A 20,416-nucleotide genomic window follows, 5' to 3' on the forward strand; every position below is an offset into this window, starting at 1 on the left:
GACAATTTGCATAACACAACTAATTATGAAAGGGAACATTTATTAGATTATGTTAAGCTTCGCCATTGATGCTGGCCATATCAAGTTATAGCTAGTTATCTAATCTAGCTAGACATGAATTATCCACAAAGGCCCTGCCGAAAAGATAACCATCGTCACCCCAGATCACAACAGTTAGTTAACGTTAAAGCTAGCACCAATACAGCTAGCGACATTAGCTAAGGTAGACGCCCCTGACAATGGAGCACAGCTCAGAGAACACTATCCTGTGCTGTAAGCTTTCCATTTAATTATGTCCACTGGAGCTCGACTGACTTCCCCTGGTGGACAGAGGAACAAACGAGGCCCCAGACCCGCCTCGCCACGGAGCACTCCCAGAACAGGTGGTGTATGTGTTCTGAGTCAGTGCATCCATGTGGGCAGCGATCAGTGAGGTCGAAGTGCCAGCGATACATTAATGTCCTTGTGGGGAGACACCTATGGGCAGTCATCCAGGCAATGTCTTCACTGCATGGATGGTGCAGTGGGTAGCACTGCCGCCTCACAGCAAGGAGGTCCTGGGTTCGAATCCCCGTCGGCCGGGGCCTCTCTGTGCGGAGTTTGCATGTTCTCCCCGTGTCAAATTCCTCCGGGTACTCCGGTTTCCTCCCACAGTCCAAAGACATGCAGGTTAGGCCGATTGGAGAGTCTAAATTGCCGGGTGTATTCCTACCTTTCGCCCAATGTATGCTGGGATAGGCTCCAGCCCCCCTGCGACCCTGATCAGGATAAGCGGGTTCAGATAATGGATGGAATGGATGGGTTCTTGCTTGCCACTTTATACCGTCCATCAGATGGGCTGCTGCTACTGGCCTACCTCCAATACTGTTGAGCATAATGATGTTTAATAATAATGCATCATCATTCATGGTTAGCATTGTATTTTGCCATGTTGTCTATGGACAATTCATCGTCGTAATGTAGAATTTTGAGGTCAAATTCAAATTGAATAAAATGTAGTCATGAAATTTGAAAAAGCTGGAGTATTTCTGAATTACCCACAGAATCAGTGCTCTTGTGTCGGGATCTGTTGGATTTTATATTTAGTTATTTTTTTGCAAAAAAAAGTCTTAATGTTTTATGCACAGTTTTTATGGGTATCCATAGCACAGAAATGGCGCAATGTAGCAATACTAGTAATAATAATAGTTGACAAGCTCGTTTCCATTGTAGTTGCCCTGCCAAATGGCATTGAGATTGGTTTTGAAACGAGTAAGATATTGAGGTTCAAAATCTGCTATTTTTAATGGAAGTGTTGACCAATGCAAACATATAATGAGCTACTATAATAAAATGTAGACCTTTGGAAAATGGTACAGAGGGCAAGAGTTGCTGAGAGGAAAGGCCAATGTCTACTTGACAACAGTATTGCTGATACAGTGCACGGAAAAGATAAGGAACTATGTCACAACAGCTCAGCTGCTTTTTAAATAAGCACCAAGAGGTAGACTTGGGTGAGAAGATTAGAATTCACGCATTCATATATTGCGTTATGAGAGCATTTTCACTTAATCTTTAACACTGCTTCTCATTTCATAACAATGGCTGAACTGTAGTCGGTCATAAAAATATGCATTAAAAATAACTCACAGTATATTTCCTTCTACCTTGAGCAGCTTACAGAACTTTTCTCATTAATCTAAAGTTGCATATCTGGAAGGTACTGATTACACACAATTGATATCCACATGCTTTAGGCTAGGAAACTCTGGAGAGATGAGCTTATATCTGGGTATGATGAGAACTGCACCTGAAGTGTAAGACTTAAATATGTATTCATATTCAGGCATTTAGTAGATACGAAGAATTGCTTCCTTTTTCATTTACCTACTGTCCTTTACAGCCGGATATTTATGTGAGCATCTTGTTCAAGAGGACAGAGAATTGACCTTGTAACCTGAGTAATAAACCCAGTTCCCTAATCAACTGCTACACCACCACGTTTCTGACATGAAAGGCCAGAGTACCTTGGTAAAGTAACATTTTCACTCACATATACAATAAGGATACATGAGTTGGCAACTAGCATTAAGCATGAAATTTACTTTTCATTCATTAATGTATTTAACCAGTAACTAATGTATGTAATGTACACAAATATACATTAGCAAACCAAAGGGAAAATGTATAATTAGTTAACCATTAACTGATTGATTTTAATAATGTTAAACTGTTTCTGGAACAAATATAGAAATTCTTGTTTTTAACTGTTATTCAAAGTTAAAGGTACAATAGGTAAGATTTTTGTGTTAAAACATTGTTACAAGGCCATTGTAAATCCTTTCCTGTCGTTGAAAAAGCCTCACTGACATGTTGACTCACCCTCTGCCTGTGTTTATAGTCCTTAAATTCGGGTTTCAAGATATACAGTTGATGGGCTGTCACTTTGTACCAAAACGTTGTACAGCTGTACAATAATTCAAGCTCATTGGTTGAAAATTGGTTCATTGTGGCTAATTGCCACAGCCAATGCCGTGGGGGCTTATTCTCTAGAGAAGCTATCACTGAAACTCTGTACACTATTTCTTATTATCCAAGCGAACACTACATATCTAGTTATAAAACGATATCAGTTTGTTATCGGTAGCAACGGCTATTAGTTAGCTTGGCGAATTTACAAATATCCTTTCGAAATACGAACATAGTAGCGAGCGTTGCGATAATATTTGCACAATCATTGTGCCTCAAGTGGATATTTGTTTGTGTTCTTTACGTTTCTTTATGCGTTCAATCGTTCAATTCAATCAAACTAGAACACTACGAAAAGACGGCAGGCTCTGTCGCGTTTGTCAGTGACAACTTTCCAAAACGGTGCATGTTGTGGTTTGTTGCTGCAATTCCTTTCTTGACCGTTAGGAGTCCGAAATTACCCATTGTACCTTAAACTTGGAGTAACTTTGTACATGTTTATATGACTTCGGCAGAGAGCTGGATTTCGGTCTTCCTACTGAAGAGGAACTGAAACAAAAAAACAACCCCGCTTCTTCTTCTCCTTTTGAGCTAGACCATTTTTTGCTATTGAATTTCCTGGGTTAACCGAAAAGAGACTACTGTCATGCCAAAAACTCATTTATGATTTATGCAAAGGCAAGGTTAGACTTTTCCATGGGCGCCAGTCCTGTAGACTGTAGACTGAAAAAACAAACCAGTTTTTTTGCCGTCTTCTGTGGCAATCCCAGCACATGGTACATGACTCAGACCCAGAAGGTTGGTGGTTCAAGCTGCAGTGTAGCCATGATAAGATCTGCACGGCTGTTGGGCCCGTGAGCAGGGCCCTTAACCTTAGCCTAGTCTAATCAACTGTTAGTTACTTTTGATAAATTGCTATTTTGACTGATCTTCTCCAGACTGGGAAAGCTTGCAGTGTGGGGACCCCACGGAACACAACGGCTCAAACCTTATAAACCCTCTGAAGCACACAGTATGCAGATATGCAGGTGTGTGGTCACCACCAAAAGCCCAGTTTTCCTAGCACAGGAAGGTTGAAGTTCTAAATTTGACCCAGCTGTAGCTTAATGAGCAATTTTGGGTTTTATGATAGCAGTTTGACAGAGCATCATAAATGATTAGCTTGACTTACGGCTGTGATTGGGCTGACATTACACAGCAGCCTGCGCTGCTGTGGAGTGAAAGAGCAGTTGCCCTAGTTTCTCACAAACTGTCCCAGATTCACAAGAGTGGTTGAGTGACAGCAGATTATTCATTTTTTTGGAGATTTGCTTTCATTTGTAATGGGTAAAGTATCACGTATGGCATTACTCCATTTCAGAATCATTGATCCTATCCCCTACAGTGGATAAGAATCAACCCACTATAATGTAGGTTTTTCCTTGTAGCCAAAATGTATCTTTAAATGATCTGTAAATACTTCACGTTCAAGGGGTTGCAAGGAGTTTTATGTTATTTCAGATTTAGTGTATGTTTTCTATTGGCCAAAAATATTTTGTGTGCAATGAAGGATGATTTGGATACTTTTAAACCTTCCAGCATTACAATGCTGGGCATTGCCGGATTCAAGGAACTCAAGCAAGGTTACTCCAAATGTGGAAGACCGTGGACACTTGAAGGAATACACCAACATTCTTGGAAATATACCTTTTTTCCGACTTCCCCAGACTTCAATTTCATTTTCATTTTTGGCCATTCACTGGCTCGGTGCACAAATGTTAAATAGTTCTGGGTTGGTCCTTGACTTAGAAATTGAGATATTCTGTGTTAAACTATAAAAACGTAAGGGGTTTGGTAATTCTTTCGTATTTTAGTGTAACTTTTGTGTACATTGTATAAACATTCTCTGACATAATTTTTTTCTGTCCCAAATTTCTGAATGGTACAAGCCTCTTCTTTAATTTAAGTCTCTAGCCATGTGTGTGCAGTGACTAGTACAAAATAGGTGGAAATTCGGGGCAAAGTGGAAAAGGTTAAAGCAATTTCTGTATCCTTCATCACACAGAAAAACTGTCTAGCCAAATAAAAACATAGACAAAACTGAAACAACATATACAACAAACTCCAAATAGTGAACTATCGCTTTAATGAATACATCCCACCAAGTATATGGCCTTGTCTCCTGCTTGTCTTTATGCAGCATCCAGTATAAATATAATAAACATGACAGCCGCAAGCTGCAAGGGTCAGCCAGTGCAGCAGCTGCAGAGCAGTAAAAACACACCATTTAGGTCAACTTATAAGCATGTACTATATCAAAACTACTGGGGAAAATACCACTACCTTTTTACCGATACAAATACCCACTACATCTATTTCATGTCATACATAGGTTGTAGTATATTGCAGCAGCAAAGTTACCTCAATATCTTTTTAAGGGCTCAACTTGGGAACCTTCATGGATGCAATAAAGACTTATCATTAAGAAACACAAATGTTTGAAACGATAACAGAATAATCTTTTCATTCAGCCTTTGCCAAAATAGATGTCACAGATTTGTATTAAATCATAAGGAAGAGATGATGTACATAAATTATGATGTAGCTGGCTGTTCTGTGGGAGGACTGTTTGGGAAAGTCTTACAAAGATGAATTCCAAAACAGCTTGATTCAGCAGCAGGACTGGTTTCAGTTTTTATAATAACATATTAAGCCTTTTGGTGGTTCTCTTTGTTACTATAACACATGCAACAAGAGTCTGTTCATTGTAAAGGGTTGGGTGATTGTACAGTCTAACTTTTTGCATACATCTCAAGTCAGTGGCCAAAATACCTGAATACTTCTCATTATTAATGTGGTATAACAGCAAGTAATATCTATGTAATACATTTAAGTATCTCTCCCAAGCAAGCATTGGTTCACCAGGTGAATGTAAAAAAAAGGTATCTTTTGTACATACTGGACAGAGACAAATATTTAAATCACAAATAATGGTGCGCTGAATGTCTGCAATTCCAAGCTCAGTCAAAAAGTAACCCTGTGGTCACGTGGAAAAGCAGCAAAGAACGCACATCATACGCAATACATTTCCTTGACGAGAATACAGTCAGTGTAGCATTATAGTGTAACAGCGCCATCTACTGAGCACCAATGAGCCTGCAAGGAAGAGGACGGAAGCGCAAACAACTGAATCATCACTTCTCACGTATCATTAGTCCAGTGAGACCTCGACACTTAATTATTAAAGAACTGCACCGGTGATTGATTATGACAAGGTATGCATACACCTGTTATATTCCTGTGTATTTAGACTGCACACATTCCTGTACTGACATTCCGAAATCTTGAACCTTTATCAAAGAAAACGAGGTACATCCATTTTAGAAGAACCGATTCTCGGGTGGCATCTATCCATGCCTATCAATGACCACATAAGCCCTACAATTGGACAATTATAAAGGGGTGAGAAATCCTGGCCATGTTCAATCTGAAAACGTTTTGCTACGGTTTCTGTGTTTAACGTCATGTTTTCTCCCAACGGTGTGCAACGTTTTACAACAGGCTTTGTGGTATGTTACTCCCTTTTGGTGGATGTATCGAGAACGCCTTCTCCAGACGCCATTGGGGAAAACTGTACTGTGTCAGTCAGTCCGCCCGCGGTTTGCCACAGGATGCTCAGCGCGCCACTGTTTTGTCGGTGAACGTGACCCTGTTCTACTCAGCAATGAATGCCACATAGCCCATCAAGTAGAGGTGGTCATATGGTCAGGTCAATTACAACTGGATTGACAAATATCTGCGTAGAGTGCTATTAACTGAAGATTATAATGTAACAATCACTAATGGTTCTGGAACACTGAAACATTCCCATAAGCAATTCCCATAAAGGGCTAAACCTGTATGATGACTATTAGGGAAACCACCCATCACACTCAACCCTCGATTGTTGCAAGGAAGGCATGAGAGATTCCTGTCAGTGGAAGCTTACATTCTTTTGCATGAACCTGATGACTGTGCTTAAAGGAAGTGTTGGACAAGGGTCATGGTATGGTGTTCATTTGACGGTGACCTTTGGCTTGTATTTCTAGCCCATGACCACCTTGGAGTATATAATGGTAAACGGTTGGCATTTATATAACACCTTTTTCCTGTACAATTGATGCTTATCATTCACCTATTCACACACCAACAGCAATTGGCTGACATGCAAGGCACCAACCAGCTCTTCAGGGGTATTTGGGGGTTGGGTGTCTTGCTCAGGGACACTTGGACACACCAAGGGCAGGATCGAACCGGCAAACCCTCTGACTGCCAGACGACTGCTCTTACCTCCTGAGCCAATGTCGCCCCATATGTGTAATCGCTACTGGACCAACCAGCACCACCTGGAGCCTGCATTGGGCAAGAAGCAGGAATACACAGTGGACCACAGGTCACCAATCCATCACTGGGTACACACACCATTCTCTCATGGCTGTTAATATGAATATTAACCTTAATATTAATGTTAATATGAATGTTAATATTAAAGCAAAGATATAGAGCAAAATGGTATCGCTTATTGACAATATAATTATGAAATTTTACCACGTAGCTACATCATTCATAAGGTGCTATCAAACAAAATAAACGTTTAGTTTTATCTACTTGGGTTTCTTACGCACAAGCATACAGCGATAGATTGGCACAATCCAGTCTAATTTGCCTAAACACAATTTGCTGACATGCAAGGCACCAACCAGCTCTTCAGGGGTATTTGGGGGTTGGGTGTCTTGCTCAGGGACACTTGGACACACCAAGGGCAGGATCGAACCGGCAAACCCTCTGACTGCCAGACGACTGCTCTTACCTCCTGAGCCAATGTCGCCCCATATGTGTAATCGCTACTGGACCAACCAGCACCACCTGGAGCCTGCATTGGGCAAGAAGCAGGAATACACAGTGGACCACAGGTCACCAATCCATCGCTGGGTACACACACCATTCTCTCATGGCTGTTAATATGAATATTAACGTTAATATTAATGTTAATATGAATGTTAATATTAAAGCAAAGATATAGAGCAAAATGGTATCGCTTATTGACAATATAATTATGAAATTTTACCACGTAGCTACATCATTCATAAGGCGCTATCAAACAAAATAAACGTTTAGTTTTATCTACTTGGGTTTCTTACGCACAAGCATACAGCGATAGATTGGCACAATCCAGTCTAATTTGCCTAAACACAATTAAGATTTAATTTATTCAGCGCCATGTTAATGTACACAATATTCCCTTCGAGATAATGTCGTTATTTCAGCAGTTTTTTCGATCGACGCGTCATATATCGGCTCACGAATAATAATAGTTCAGCCCCCACCGTGACGCCAAACGCAGCAAAGTTGACATGCAGAGGAGGAAACCATTGACACGCGTTGTAAGTGCCGGAGGTGCGGCTGGATTGTTCGCTCACTACAAGAAAAAGGTTCGTACTTTTTTTTTTTTTTACCTTTGCGTCCCTAATGTAGAAATTTTATGTTCATAATCGAGTATTGTGTTGCGTATTCGGATAGATCCGAGAGGAACAAAAGCAAAAAGAATTCAGAATTAAAAATTGAGATGTGGAATGTGGAGAACACGACTGAACATAACTTTCTTGAAATTGATTTACGAAAGTAGATTCCATCTTTCCATTAATTGTTTTTTAACCGTTCGCTTAGTGATTGTGAATTGATTTTGTTTATGTAGCACATTGCTTTTCAGCCTTTTTATCGTTATGTATAAATCTTTGTGTGTGTGCATGTGTGTGTCTGTGGTTCTGGATTTCGTTTAGTATGAGTCAGTGGAAACTAGTCCAACAGTTAGAGGTCAAGTTTTTGGAGCAAGTGGATTACTTTTACGATGACAACTTCCCCATGGAGATCCGTCAGGTGCTGGCTGCCTGGATTGAGAGCCAGGACTGGTGAGTGCAGGGGCCAGAGAACTGTAGCTTAGAGGTTGCCAGTTTAATTCCCAGGTTTAGCAATGCCAGCTATACCCTTTGGCAAGGTACTTCACTGAACATGGAGTCCTTAAGTCAGGGAGAGCCGATGACACATAAAGAAAAGAATCACATGTTACCACGCTGGCACTTGCTTTTCATGTCCAACACACAGGGGGGGACACCCCCCACCCCCTGGGAAGACATGAAATGTTCCCACCCGTTAACTGCCATCCCCCAAAAATTTAATGTTGTCGTTTATAGTGGAGAATCGGCAGTTCTCCATGATAAACTTTATCATTGTGTTATTTTGTTGTACTAAAGTTTATTACCTGGCCTCTTGTCAGGAAGTTATAATTTTCTACTCTAGTCTCTTGTTCCAGGTGTACTGTATTTACTATCTAAAAAATGTGGAATGGTGGTACACCATTTTTTGCGATCCGCCCTCTTCCCCTTAGGGACACGGCTTCAAACGACGAATCCATGGCCACCGTCCTCCTCAGTAACCTCCTGAGCCAGCTGGAGAGGCTGTGTTCCCAGGAGCAGAACTTCCTCCAGAGGCACAACATGAAGAGGATCCACCAGCTGCTGCAGGTACGTCTGTGCGTCCCCTCACCACCCCAGAGGCCCTGACCTGGGCAGCCCACGCACATCCGCCAGGCCGGCCTGTCAGCCCACGCACGTCCGCCAGGTCGGGCTGTCAGCCCCACTTCCCTCGAGCACTTTCACTACGGAAGATGAGCCGGGAGTTCACTGGCAGGCGGAACGCAGTTCAGTTCACAGCCCAAAGCTGGTTAATCATATGTAGCTGTTTCAAAAAGTTTTACTTGTTGTTGCAGCTTAGGGGAAATAGTATTTGTGCATTGTGGTTGTGCTGCTGCTCCAAGCTCTGACTGTGCTGTGCTCTGGACTGTGACTGTGCTGTGCGCTGGACTGTGACTGTGCTGTGCGCTGGACTCTGACTGTGCTGTGCGCTGGACTGTGACTGTGCTGTGCTGTGGACTCTGACTGTGCTGTGCTCTGGACTGTGACTGTGCTGTGCGCTAGACTGTGACTGTGCTGTGCTCTGGACTCTGACTGTGCTGTGCTCTGGGCTCTGACTGTGCTGTGCTCTGGGCTCTGACTGTGCTGTGCGCTGGACTGTGACTGTGCTGCTGTTCTGGACTCTGACTGTGCTGTGCTCTAGGCTGTGACTGTGCTGTGTTCTGGACTCTGACTGTGCTGCTGTTCTGGACTCTGACTGTGCTGCTGTTCTGGACTCTGACTGTGCTGTGCTCTAGGCTGTGACTGTACTGTGCTCTTCTCAGTATGACTCCGTTCTACGTTAAATTAAAGCAGTATTTTCATATGAAGTTGGGCAATGTGGAATGACCCATAATTGAAATGTGAAATTGAACATGAGAATGAAATGAACATTTCACTTGTGGGTATCGTAATAGTTATCTACCTGGATTTTTGGATTCACTTTGAGAATAAGGGCTGAACTCTTTCTGAAATCGTTTGTAGTTGTTATGTCTCATTCTGTGCTCTTCAGTGTGCGATTAACTGCTTATCGAGAGACTGACTGAAAACTTCCCACAATGAGGAGTGTTTCTCTCTGTTATGCCACTGTCTGTAGGACAGTGCAGGACTGACACGACACACCTAGGCGTTCGCTGCCAAGTTAAAAACGTCTTGCCTCCTAAGTGACAAGGAGGGGTTTTCCAGGTAAAAAGTTTAGCACTTAATATAAACATCTGCTGTAAAAATGCAAAGTGAAACTAAAATAATAAACTATTTGGGAGTGCAAAAGGAACATGGTCTTTTTCCCCATCCTCATATTGATGGTATTGAAACCAGCTTCAGATATGTGGTTTCCGCTTTGATACCGTGGGGGTGAGGCCTCCAGCAGTTGGGCTGGACTTTCCAGTAACTTGTTAGCCATTTCGGGAAAGCTGCGTGGGAAAAAAAAAAAAGTCAACCTGCACGAATATGACTGAAGGCATCTGGCTGGCAGATCTTTCTGCTGATTGGAGAACTATTTTTTTTCCAAAATAGCAGGGCTGCCTCCAGGCGTATTGTTGCTTGTGTACAAGGCTGTGGGCTTGTCACTGCATGTCGCATCACCTTGCCTGGAAACTTCGTTGACAGAAAGGACTGGTGCGGTTTCTCATTTCCTATGCACTTATGCAGGCGCTGAACTGAGAGCGAGAGCAAAGGAGGCTACCGCCATCAGGAAGCACTTTCAGATCTGCTGCTCACTGGCACACCAAAACAAACTTTATCACGGTGCCGACAAGCTCCTCTTCCTGTCACCACAGCAACAGAGTATTTATCCATGTTGCAACACAGCAACATGGACATAGATCCATGTTTTGGCTCTTGATGTTTTCTTTGTAGCTGGAAGAAAATACAGGTGGTTTACATGTAGTTCTGCACTGCGATATTGAGGGTTTAGCTTCACGGATTCTAAGTTGCCTTAAAACAAAACGATTTTGCTGTAGCAGGAAGAAAGCAGCTATGCTATTGAATGAGTAGGCAGTTTAGACTGGCTCTGCAGTTTGCTCAAGCAAAGCGATACTGAGACGTGTGATAGGCCTAGCTATTGTCTGGTTCAGCCACTCTGGTTTTAAATTGTCTTTCAAGAAAATATTTTCCTAACCTAGCTGCTTATAGAAATAGTATTTTTAATTTATTGTAATAATCTATATTATGTCAACGTGTGGTCATATCATTACCCTGCTGAAAAAAACTAGCTAGGCTAGGGTTTTGAAACAGCTGGTAGCTGGTTGACCAGCTCCATAATCAATGGTTTGACCAGCTCAAGCTATGTATTGAACCAACGGGTAGCTGGTCAGAAATTTGCTGGTACTAGTTAGCGAAGCAACACACTACTGTTATTCGAAAGTTAACATTAGTATTCCGCCGTTTTGGTGAATGCCTACCCAGTTTTGGACCTATCAACACCAAACCAACTGGAAAATGTCCGGCTTGGTCCATAATGGTTTCTTGTTCATAGCTCATTCCCATTCATTTCCGAGATGGCTGTTGCTCTGGGCTCCGACTGTGCTGTGCTGTGACTGTGCTGTGCTGTGCTCTGGGCTCTGACTGTGCTGCTGTTCTTGGCTCTGACTGTGCTGTGACTGTGCTGTGCTGTGCTCTGGGCTCTGACTGTGCTGTGCTGTCATTACTGGATTTTGAGACTAGATATAAATGTCATACACAATATTCACAGCTTTTGGGTAGTACTTAAACTTTTTGAATTATGAGCATTTATTTGAGAGCAGCTTTCTAACGGACAGTCTTTAGTTCAGCCAATCCACATTATTTAAGAAAATTAGCTGTGTGCTCATGTATGTCTGTTATATAAAAATAGCCTCTAGCACAGTTCATATATACTCAGTATATATACCACTTTATTAGGTACACCTGTACTCCAGCTTGTAAATGCAAATATTTAAACACCGCAGTAGTAGCAATACTCCAGGTGTAGCCTGTGTGTTGTGTGTTCAGGCAGTGTTATACATTTTCAGTGATAATTGCACTGGATGAAGTTTAAGTGTGTACACATCAGCTGTTATTTGTGGCGTGTTCTTGGGCACGTGACTGCTCTGGGTGGAAGGGGGAGGTAGACCACTGCTCAGATCTCACAGTGAAATGAGCATTTGTGGTTTCTTAAGTTGCATCGCAGGCTAAATTACCTGTGCTATAACACGCCCTTCTACATTTGAGAAGTCGCTGCAATATATGCAGATGTCATTATTACATGAACCTCAAGAGACATGAGTAGGTGAACTCATCTTGTTTGCATTAGATGCCATGATGATGTTCTGGGGAGCCTACAGCGTAGGTTGTGAAGGGGATTTCAGTGTATGAGCAACAGCAAAAGCACCATGAATGCTGAGAGTGGGTTGGTTATGCTGCGTGAAGAGTACACAGAAATTTCCCTCATCAGATTGTGTTGTTATCTGTGTAGTTGCCTGATCGACCCACAGACTGGCTCTTCTAAAGGGCACGGTGAGAAAAACTTGTCACCCTGTCACAGAAAAAAGCAGCACCATTTAAAAAAAAAGAAGGAGATATACTTTGCACTGCTCAGAATTCAACAATGTGTTAAAAACATACTTTTCATATTTATCTGAAAAGGTTTATGACTGATTACTGATTTTCATACACATTTTTTATTTGAAGGATCCACATATTTTAAGCATAATGGACCTCATTTATCAAATGTGAGCCAAACAAAATTCCCCCTAAATCCTTCGGAAATGCATTTTCAGAAATAATATGGGATTTATCAAAGTTTTCAGATGTTTCAGATTTGGAATGGCAGAATTATTTTAATAAGCCAATTGAATATTATAATTATTCATGTCATTCATATCAACAGGATTCAACATTAAAATGGGTGATGTTTCATTCTGGTAATCCTGATTAATTAATGCTTAAGTGGAGTGTAATATAAATTCCATAAAACACTTTAAAAGTTTGCTATAAATAGGGAGTAGCCTACAAGTCTAAAAGTTTGCAATAAATAGGGGGTGCCCTGCTTAGACCGTCGTTTATATGTCTGATCTCTCTTTACATCACATGATAATGTATTGCTTTAGCCTATTCGATGATTTGGGGCATGGCGTAGCCTACTTCGGAAATATTCAAAGACGGCGCTTTGGTGAGGCTCTCAGAAGAAACAACAAAATAACGGCGAGTTTAGGTTCAAACATCGTGGCATAGAAGTGGCATGGCATGTGGCTGATACGTTTAATCTGATAATGAGTTTAGTTTTTTGCTTCGCATTTAATTTCAGGGGTTGACGTTTTTCCCAGTTGGAAGGTGGTAATTCGGTCATTCCGATTTGACGTCAACGCAGCATTACACTCTTTAGATTACATCATTGCTTGAATAGAAGTTTAAAGCATGGCGTGTACTTCCAGAACATGGTCAGGTGCTTTCCTTCCTGTTACCCAGACAGTAACGTCTTTTATAACTTTACCTCAAGTTTTATGTTAAACCATTTTGGTTTTACCTGTTTCACAGTATGTGGAACTCAAGACAGATTACAAAAACAGCAACAACTCTGATGCGTAAGCCAATGCAGCATTCCAGTCCTATGTGGCGCATACGCAGTTTATGTTAACAACTTATATAAACAACAGTAGGCTGCTTAGATATTAGTTTGGATGAAAATAAGGAAGCTTGCACACTGATATGCTCCTTACACACCTTTATTGTGTGAGGATCTTTATCAGGTTTGGCACATCGCTTTGTTCTTCTACGAGGACAATCAGATTAATGTCCTCGTCTGTTTTTGGACAGTTCAAGTTCAAGTTTATGATAAGAAAACTTTTCCGGAAACATTTAATGTTTCAGTTAGATATGAGTTTACCTCATGATAATCCTCTGTTTTCACGTTGAATTATTGTGATTTTATTCTGGTTTTACTCCAGAATAATTCACAAAAACATTTTTGGATTCAAATGTAAAAATTTAATCTTAACATAATTTATCTGGTTGTGATTATGCTTGATTTATAAAGGCATTCATTTCAAAGATACACAAATTAAATGTAACTTTCTTTTTGGATTGTTCTCATGGTCGGAGTAACAGTCTGATGGAGAGACCTTTTCTTTAACAGGCACAAGGTATTCAAGGGAAAACCCTCTCTGTTCTGTTGGGGGTTTAGCTGGGTGTGTGTATGAATGCTGCTCTCTCTGTTCTGTTGGGGGTTTAGCTGGGTGTGTGTATGAATGCTGCTCTCTCTGTTCTGTTGGGGGTTTAGCTGGGTGTGTGTATGAATGCTGCTCTCTCTGTTCTGTTGGGGGTTTAGCTGGGTGTGTGTATGAATGCTGCTCTCTCTGTTCTGTTGGGGGTTTAGCTGGGTGTGTGTATGAATGCTGCTCTCTCTGTTCTCTTGGGGGTTTAGCTGGGTGTGTGTATGAATGCTGCTCTCTCTGCCCCCAGGGGAAGTATAACTCCAGCCCCTTACAGATTGCCTGCATCATCTCCACCTGCCTGAGAGAGGAGAGACGGATTATAACCACAGCGAGTGTGCAAGAGCAGGTATTGCCCCATAACAGCCTCGCTAACTTCACCTTACAGCAGCCTGCTTTCCTCTGTCCTCTCTCTTTCTCCTCTCTCCTCTCTCTCTCTCTCTCTCTCTCTCGCTCTCGCTCTCTCTCCTCTCTCCCTCTCTCTCCTCTCTCTTTCCCCTCTCTCCTCTCTCCTCTCTTTCTCTCCTCTCTCCCTCTCTCTCCCGCTCTCTTTCTTCTCCTCTCTCCTCTCTCTTTCCCCTCTCTCTCCTCCCTCTCCTCTCTCTCCTCTCTCTCCTGTACTCTCCTCTCTCTCTCCCTCTCTCTCCTCACCTCTCGCCTCTCCTCTCCCTCTCCTCTCTCTCCTCTTAGCTCTCCTTCCTGCATTGCTTCCTGTTTTCTTATCGACACGTCCTTCAGCAGTGGACATGATCAGCAGCTTTCTTTTTTTAAATGAGCAAAATATTGATGTCTTTTAGAAACGTATTGGACTGTTGGACTGTAAGGTCTAGCTTTGACATTAAAGTAATTGTACTTGAAGTTTATTGGTCAGTTGTATTTTCAGCTCGGCCCTAAACCTTGGATTAGGATACATATGACCATTGTGATGTGAAGGACTGGCTTGCCTGTTTCACCTCCTCTCTATTCTACCAGTGTGTGAACACCTCCTCTCTATTCTACCAGTGTGTGAACACTTCCTCTCTATTCTACCAGTGTGTGTGAACACCTCCTCTCTATTCTACCAGTGTGTGTGAACACCTCCTCTCTATTCTACCAGTGTGTGTGAACACCTCCTCTCTATTCTACCAGTGTGTGAACACCTCCTCTCTATTCTACCAGTGTGTGAACACCTCCTCTCTATTCTACCAGTGTGTGTGAACACCTCTCTATTCTACCAGTGTGTGAACACCTCCTCTCTATTCTACCAGTGTGTGTGAACACTATCGTCCCCCTCCCCCTTTCCTCAGGGACCTCTGGAGAAATCCATGATGCAGAACTCGGCTGTCTTCGAGAGACAGAAGAACATGGATAACCGGGTGGCTGTAATCAGGAGCAGCGTGCAGGTTAGGCTGCGTGTGGGCCACTCACCTTCCTGCGCACAGGTGCTGTACATTCACACTGACGACATGCGATGCAGCAGTGCTGCCAGCGCAGTTATGACGTCACTATCCCTTCCGGTCAGCTGTGTTTCAGCACGCCCAAACCTGTGCAGCTGGCATACACTGGAGTGCTAAAGCGAAGATGTATATACACATACAGAAGAGATGACAGGAGAAAGGCTGCAGGTTTTCCTATACAGGAGTGTTACTCTCGGAGTAACAGGAGGTTACTGTGTAGGAGTGTTACTGTCAGGGTAACAGCAGGTTACTGTGTAGGAGTGTTACTGAAGGAGTAACAGCAGGTTACTGTGTAGGAGTGTTACTGAAGGAGTAACAGCAGGTTACTGTGTAGGAGTGTTACTGAAGGAGTAACAGCAGGTTACTGTGTAGGAGTGTTACTGAAGGAGTAACAGAGGTTACTGTGTAGGAGTGTTACTGAAGGAGTAACAGCAGGTTACTGTGTAGGAGTGTTACTGAAGGAGTAACAGCAGGTTACTGTGTAGGAGTGTTACTGTCGGAGTAACAGTAGGTTACTGTGTAGGAGTGTTACTGTCGGAGTAACAGCAGGTTACTGTGTAGGAGTGTTACTGTTGGAGTAACAGCAGGTTACTGTGTAGGAGTGTTACTGTCGGAGTAACAGCAGGTTACTGTGTAGGAGTGTTACTGTCGGAGTAACAGCAGGTTACTGTGTAGGAGTGTTACTGAAGGAGTAACAGCAGGTTACTGAGTGTTACCTCTTCCCTTCCCACAGATGATGGATCAGGCAGTAAAGTACCTCGAGGACATGCAGGACGACTTCGACTTTCGCTTTAAAACACTTCAGTCTCGAGGTGTGTCATCTTTCAGCCAAGCACACAGGCAAACACACACACACACACACTTAAGAACTGATCAAAACTAGCTTTGAATTTCAGAGATCAAGTATTTACTCACTTCCCATAGGTTTATGTGTCTGGTAGGGCCCAGCTCTCGGTGGAATCCAAGTGAGGACAATGCAGGAACTCACCCAAGTCAACACACTCTTACTAGAGAAAAGTAAAAGTAGGCTAGATTGAATGTCATGCCGGCCCAGCAGGAAGATCACTGAAACAAAACAAGATTGCAGTGCAGCTACCTTCAACACACTGGTCATATGGCCTGGCTTAAACACCATCGAAGGCCTTGATGCAAATGTCTGTCTTATCTGTGAGGTGCTACCTCTTTCTTACAGGACATAGGTTTTGTTAATCAACAATTTTAAAGAACAAAACCTGACCCCATCATATCAAAGCAGTTCTGCGAATACAGTGACTCTACTGTTGAGCAAACAGGAAACCACCAGAATTAACCTGTACATGTATTTTCATCTAATTCTCATAACAAATGCACATACTTCTCCAGCGTGTGCTGAATTGTATTGCTGATTTTTTTCTCTCTCCCCAGACCCAGCAGAGCGAAACACTACATTTGTGAAGCAGGAAGTTATCACGCTTCAAGAAATGCTGAACCGACTTGACTTCAAAAGGAAGGCAAGTGCTGCTCAAAGTCTCGCTCTCTCTTTTGATCTGGGGCATGTGGTTCTGCATGATAACAGGTAATTGCTCCTGCTAGCATTAAGCATGTTCAGTTTCTTTTTTATCATAATTTTTATTTCCAATCTTTAATAAGCATGTAAAATTGTTGGCATTTATATAGCGCCTTCATCCAAAGCGCTGTACAATTGATGCTTCTCATTCACCCATTCATACACACACTCACACACCAACGGCGATTGGCTGCCATGCAAGGCACTGACCAGCTCGTCAGGAGCATTTATGGGTTCAGTGTCTTGCTCAGGACGGGATCGAACCAGCAACCCTCCGACTGCCAGATGACTGCTCTTACAGCCTGAGCCATGTTGCCCCTAGGGTGTGGTCCAATACAATGCATTATATACTGCCATATAGCACGCAAAACCCCTGCTACCAAGCAGAAACTCCTGTTGTTAGGAAGTATAGAGGATTGCAGAATTGCATGACCTGACCATCTGGTGAGTGTCTGTGCGGGACTGTGTTGGAGAGGGTTGTTACCCGGCCTTGCTGTATGCTCGATTCAGATTAGTCACTTCAGACGCTCTACGGTCTGATATTTCTGAATAACAGGCCGCTGCTCTGGGTAACAGACTGCGTTACCTTTCACATCACTCCACATATCTACAGGTACACAGTCAGACATTTTCTACAAATAGTTTGTGTTAATATTCATATTAATTCATGTAATATTCACATTGTTTCATGAGGTAATTAACCATGTAATAAGTGGGATAATCCATGTCATGGTGGTCTGCTATCTAAAAATGATGATTGCCAAAGCAACCCCTCACTTCAGTCATCATGGTTCATCATGGCTGCTTCATCACGGCTTATCCCTTGCTTTGAGTGCAAAATGTATGTGGGTCTCTGCTGTCAGAGAGGCTTGAGATCTGGGTAGCCTAGAGAATCTGTGGGTCTCTGCTGTCAGAGAGGCTTTAGCTGGGTAGCCTAGAGAATCTGTGGGTCTCTGCTGTCAGAGAGGCTTGAGATCTGGGTAGCCTAGAGAATCTGTGGGACTGTGCTTTCAGAGAGAGTTTAGTTCTGGTTAGTGTATGAAATCTTTGTGGTACTGTGCTTTCAGAGAGAGTTTAGGGTGCAGTGCGCGGGCACATTGACACCTCATAACCCATTCCCTGTAGGAGATCCTTTCCAAGATGGTTGATGTGATCAAAGAGATTGACGTGCTGATGAACTCCCAGCTGAGCCCGGAGCTGAGCGACTGGAAGCGCCGGCAGCAGATAGCCTGCATCGGAGGCCCTCAGCTGACTGGACTGGACCAGCTCCAGAACTGGTACCACCTTACCCCGCCTCACCTCATCCCACGGGAAACCCTCCGCACGGCACCCCACCTGGCCCCACCCATTATAACCTCCACAGGCACATGCGCTTTCCTGATGCGGTCATTCTAACTCTGACAGTCGACTCACCATCAGCGATACATTCATTCAGTAGAGCTCACAGACACACTGAAAGTTGTTTCTATCTTCAACTCAAAATTTGCAGATATCCTTCACCTTGTGACATTACATTACATTACATTAATGGCATTCGGCAGACGCTCTTATCCAGAGCGATGTACAACAAAGTGCATACCCATAACCAGGGATAAGTGCGCTGAAAGACCCTAGAGGGAAGTACAATTTCAACTGCTACCTGCACAACAAAGATAAGGACCAGGGCCTATTTGAATTTTATTTTATTTATTTTATTTTTTTAAACAAACAAATAAACAAACAAACAAACAAAGTAAAAGTGACCAAACTTAACTATCCAAACACTGCTTACCTAGCCAACTAAAAATACCGATACACAAAGTAAATCACAAAGACAACAATTAAGGTTCACAGGGAGGTAGGGAGGGACGGGGAGAGGTGCTGCTTGAAGAGGTGCGTCTTCAGTTTGCGCTTGAAGGTGGGGAGAGATTCTACAGTTCTGACCTCAACGGGGAGTTTGTCCACCACCGTGGAGCCAGAACAGCCAGTAGTCGTGAGCGTGTGACTCTCCTTCAGAATCTCTTCTCCAGTAGTCACCCTGCCATTCCACCCACAGGTTGTCATTACACTTTCATCAGATCAAGTGAGTTCTGAGGTGCGGTGTCCCGTGATGCACTGAGAACACTGCCTCTGCTCCGCAGGTTCACTCTGACGATGCAGAGCCTGTTCCAAATCAAACGGCAGCTGGACAAGCTCGGCGAGCTGACCTTAAAGGTCACCTACGATGGAGACCCCATAACTCAACAGAAACCCCAAATGGAAGAGCAGCTAAAATATCTGGTCTACCACCTCATCAAAAGGTAGAGCACCCACCTTACTGCAAATACTTTTCGGTAAGGTTTAAGGTATTTAAGGTAACAGTGTTCCCACAGCACACGTTACATCCAAACAAAATTACAATTGCAATATTATCTTACATCCTTATGGGAATCTAACCAGAACATTCCAAAGTTCTTGGAATGCTTCATGTTAGCTTGGTCTACACAGTTTTAACATGGTAATGTTCAAAAATGAACCCAGTGAATTTTGCTGACTGATTTAAATTATATGAGTCTGGAACTTCTGCAGTATTCTACATCTTAGGTAAGAGGTTATAAAAATCATAATCATAATCCGGGGGTTTAACCTATTATATCCTTAATTATGGCCAGGCACTATTAGGACATCTACATTTTCCCAGGTTGTGCCACAAAGGAAAGTACCAGTGTTGACTGATGTCATGTGAACATTTCTGCTGTGATTGGGCAGTGGGCAGTGGGGGTGGGCTCTGGGGAGTAATCAGCTATTCTGATTGGATCTCTGCAGCTCCTTTGTTGTGGAGAAACAGCCCTGCATGCCAACCCACCCTCAGAAGCCCCTCATCATCAAGACTCAGGTGCAATTCACCACCAAGGTCAGGTAGGCACTGCCAGCAACTGCCAACATTCAACCCTGATATTCACTACACTGACACTGACACTATTCACTACACTGACACTGACACTATTCACTACACTGACACTGACACTATTCACTACACTGACACTGACACTATTCACTACACTGACACTGACACTGACACTATTCACTACACTGACACTGACACTATTCACTACACTGACACTGACACTATTCACTACACTGACACTGACACTATTCACGACACTGACACTGACACTATTCACTACACTGACACTGACACTATTCACTACACTGACACTGACACTATTCACTACACTGACACTGACACTATTCACTACACTGACACTGACACTATTCACTACACTGACACTGACACTATTCACTACACTGACACTGACACTATTCACTACACTGACACTGACACTATTCACTACACTGACACTGACACTATTCACTACACTGACACTGACA

At 42.8% G+C, this 20,416-nt stretch overlaps 1 protein-coding gene across 1 annotated transcript in view; it reads left to right on the forward strand.

Annotated features, from left to right (window-relative positions):
• Positions 1-7,807: 7,807 nt before the first annotated feature.
• LOC133116328 (uncharacterized) overlaps positions 7,808-20,416 on the forward strand; it is a 55,163-nt gene continuing 42,554 nt past the window's right edge. The window contains exons 1-10 of the mRNA XM_061225768.1: positions 7,808-7,898; positions 8,247-8,375; positions 8,852-8,987; positions 13,980-14,432; positions 15,370-15,465; positions 16,253-16,331; positions 16,924-17,009; positions 18,191-18,342; positions 19,186-19,344; positions 19,850-19,942. Coding sequence (XP_061081752.1) covers positions 8,248-8,375; positions 8,852-8,987; positions 13,980-14,432; positions 15,370-15,465; positions 16,253-16,331; positions 16,924-17,009; positions 18,191-18,342; positions 19,186-19,344; positions 19,850-19,942 — 1,382 coding nt within the window. The 5' untranslated portion in view covers positions 7,808-7,898; position 8,247. The remainder of the gene's footprint in view (positions 7,899-8,246; positions 8,376-8,851; positions 8,988-13,979; positions 14,433-15,369; positions 15,466-16,252; positions 16,332-16,923; positions 17,010-18,190; positions 18,343-19,185; positions 19,345-19,849; positions 19,943-20,416) is intronic.

This window comes from Conger conger, chromosome 17 (assembly GCF_963514075.1).
Source record: "Conger conger chromosome 17, fConCon1.1, whole genome shotgun sequence".
Classification (NCBI taxonomy): domain Eukaryota; kingdom Metazoa; phylum Chordata; class Actinopteri; order Anguilliformes; family Congridae; genus Conger; species Conger conger.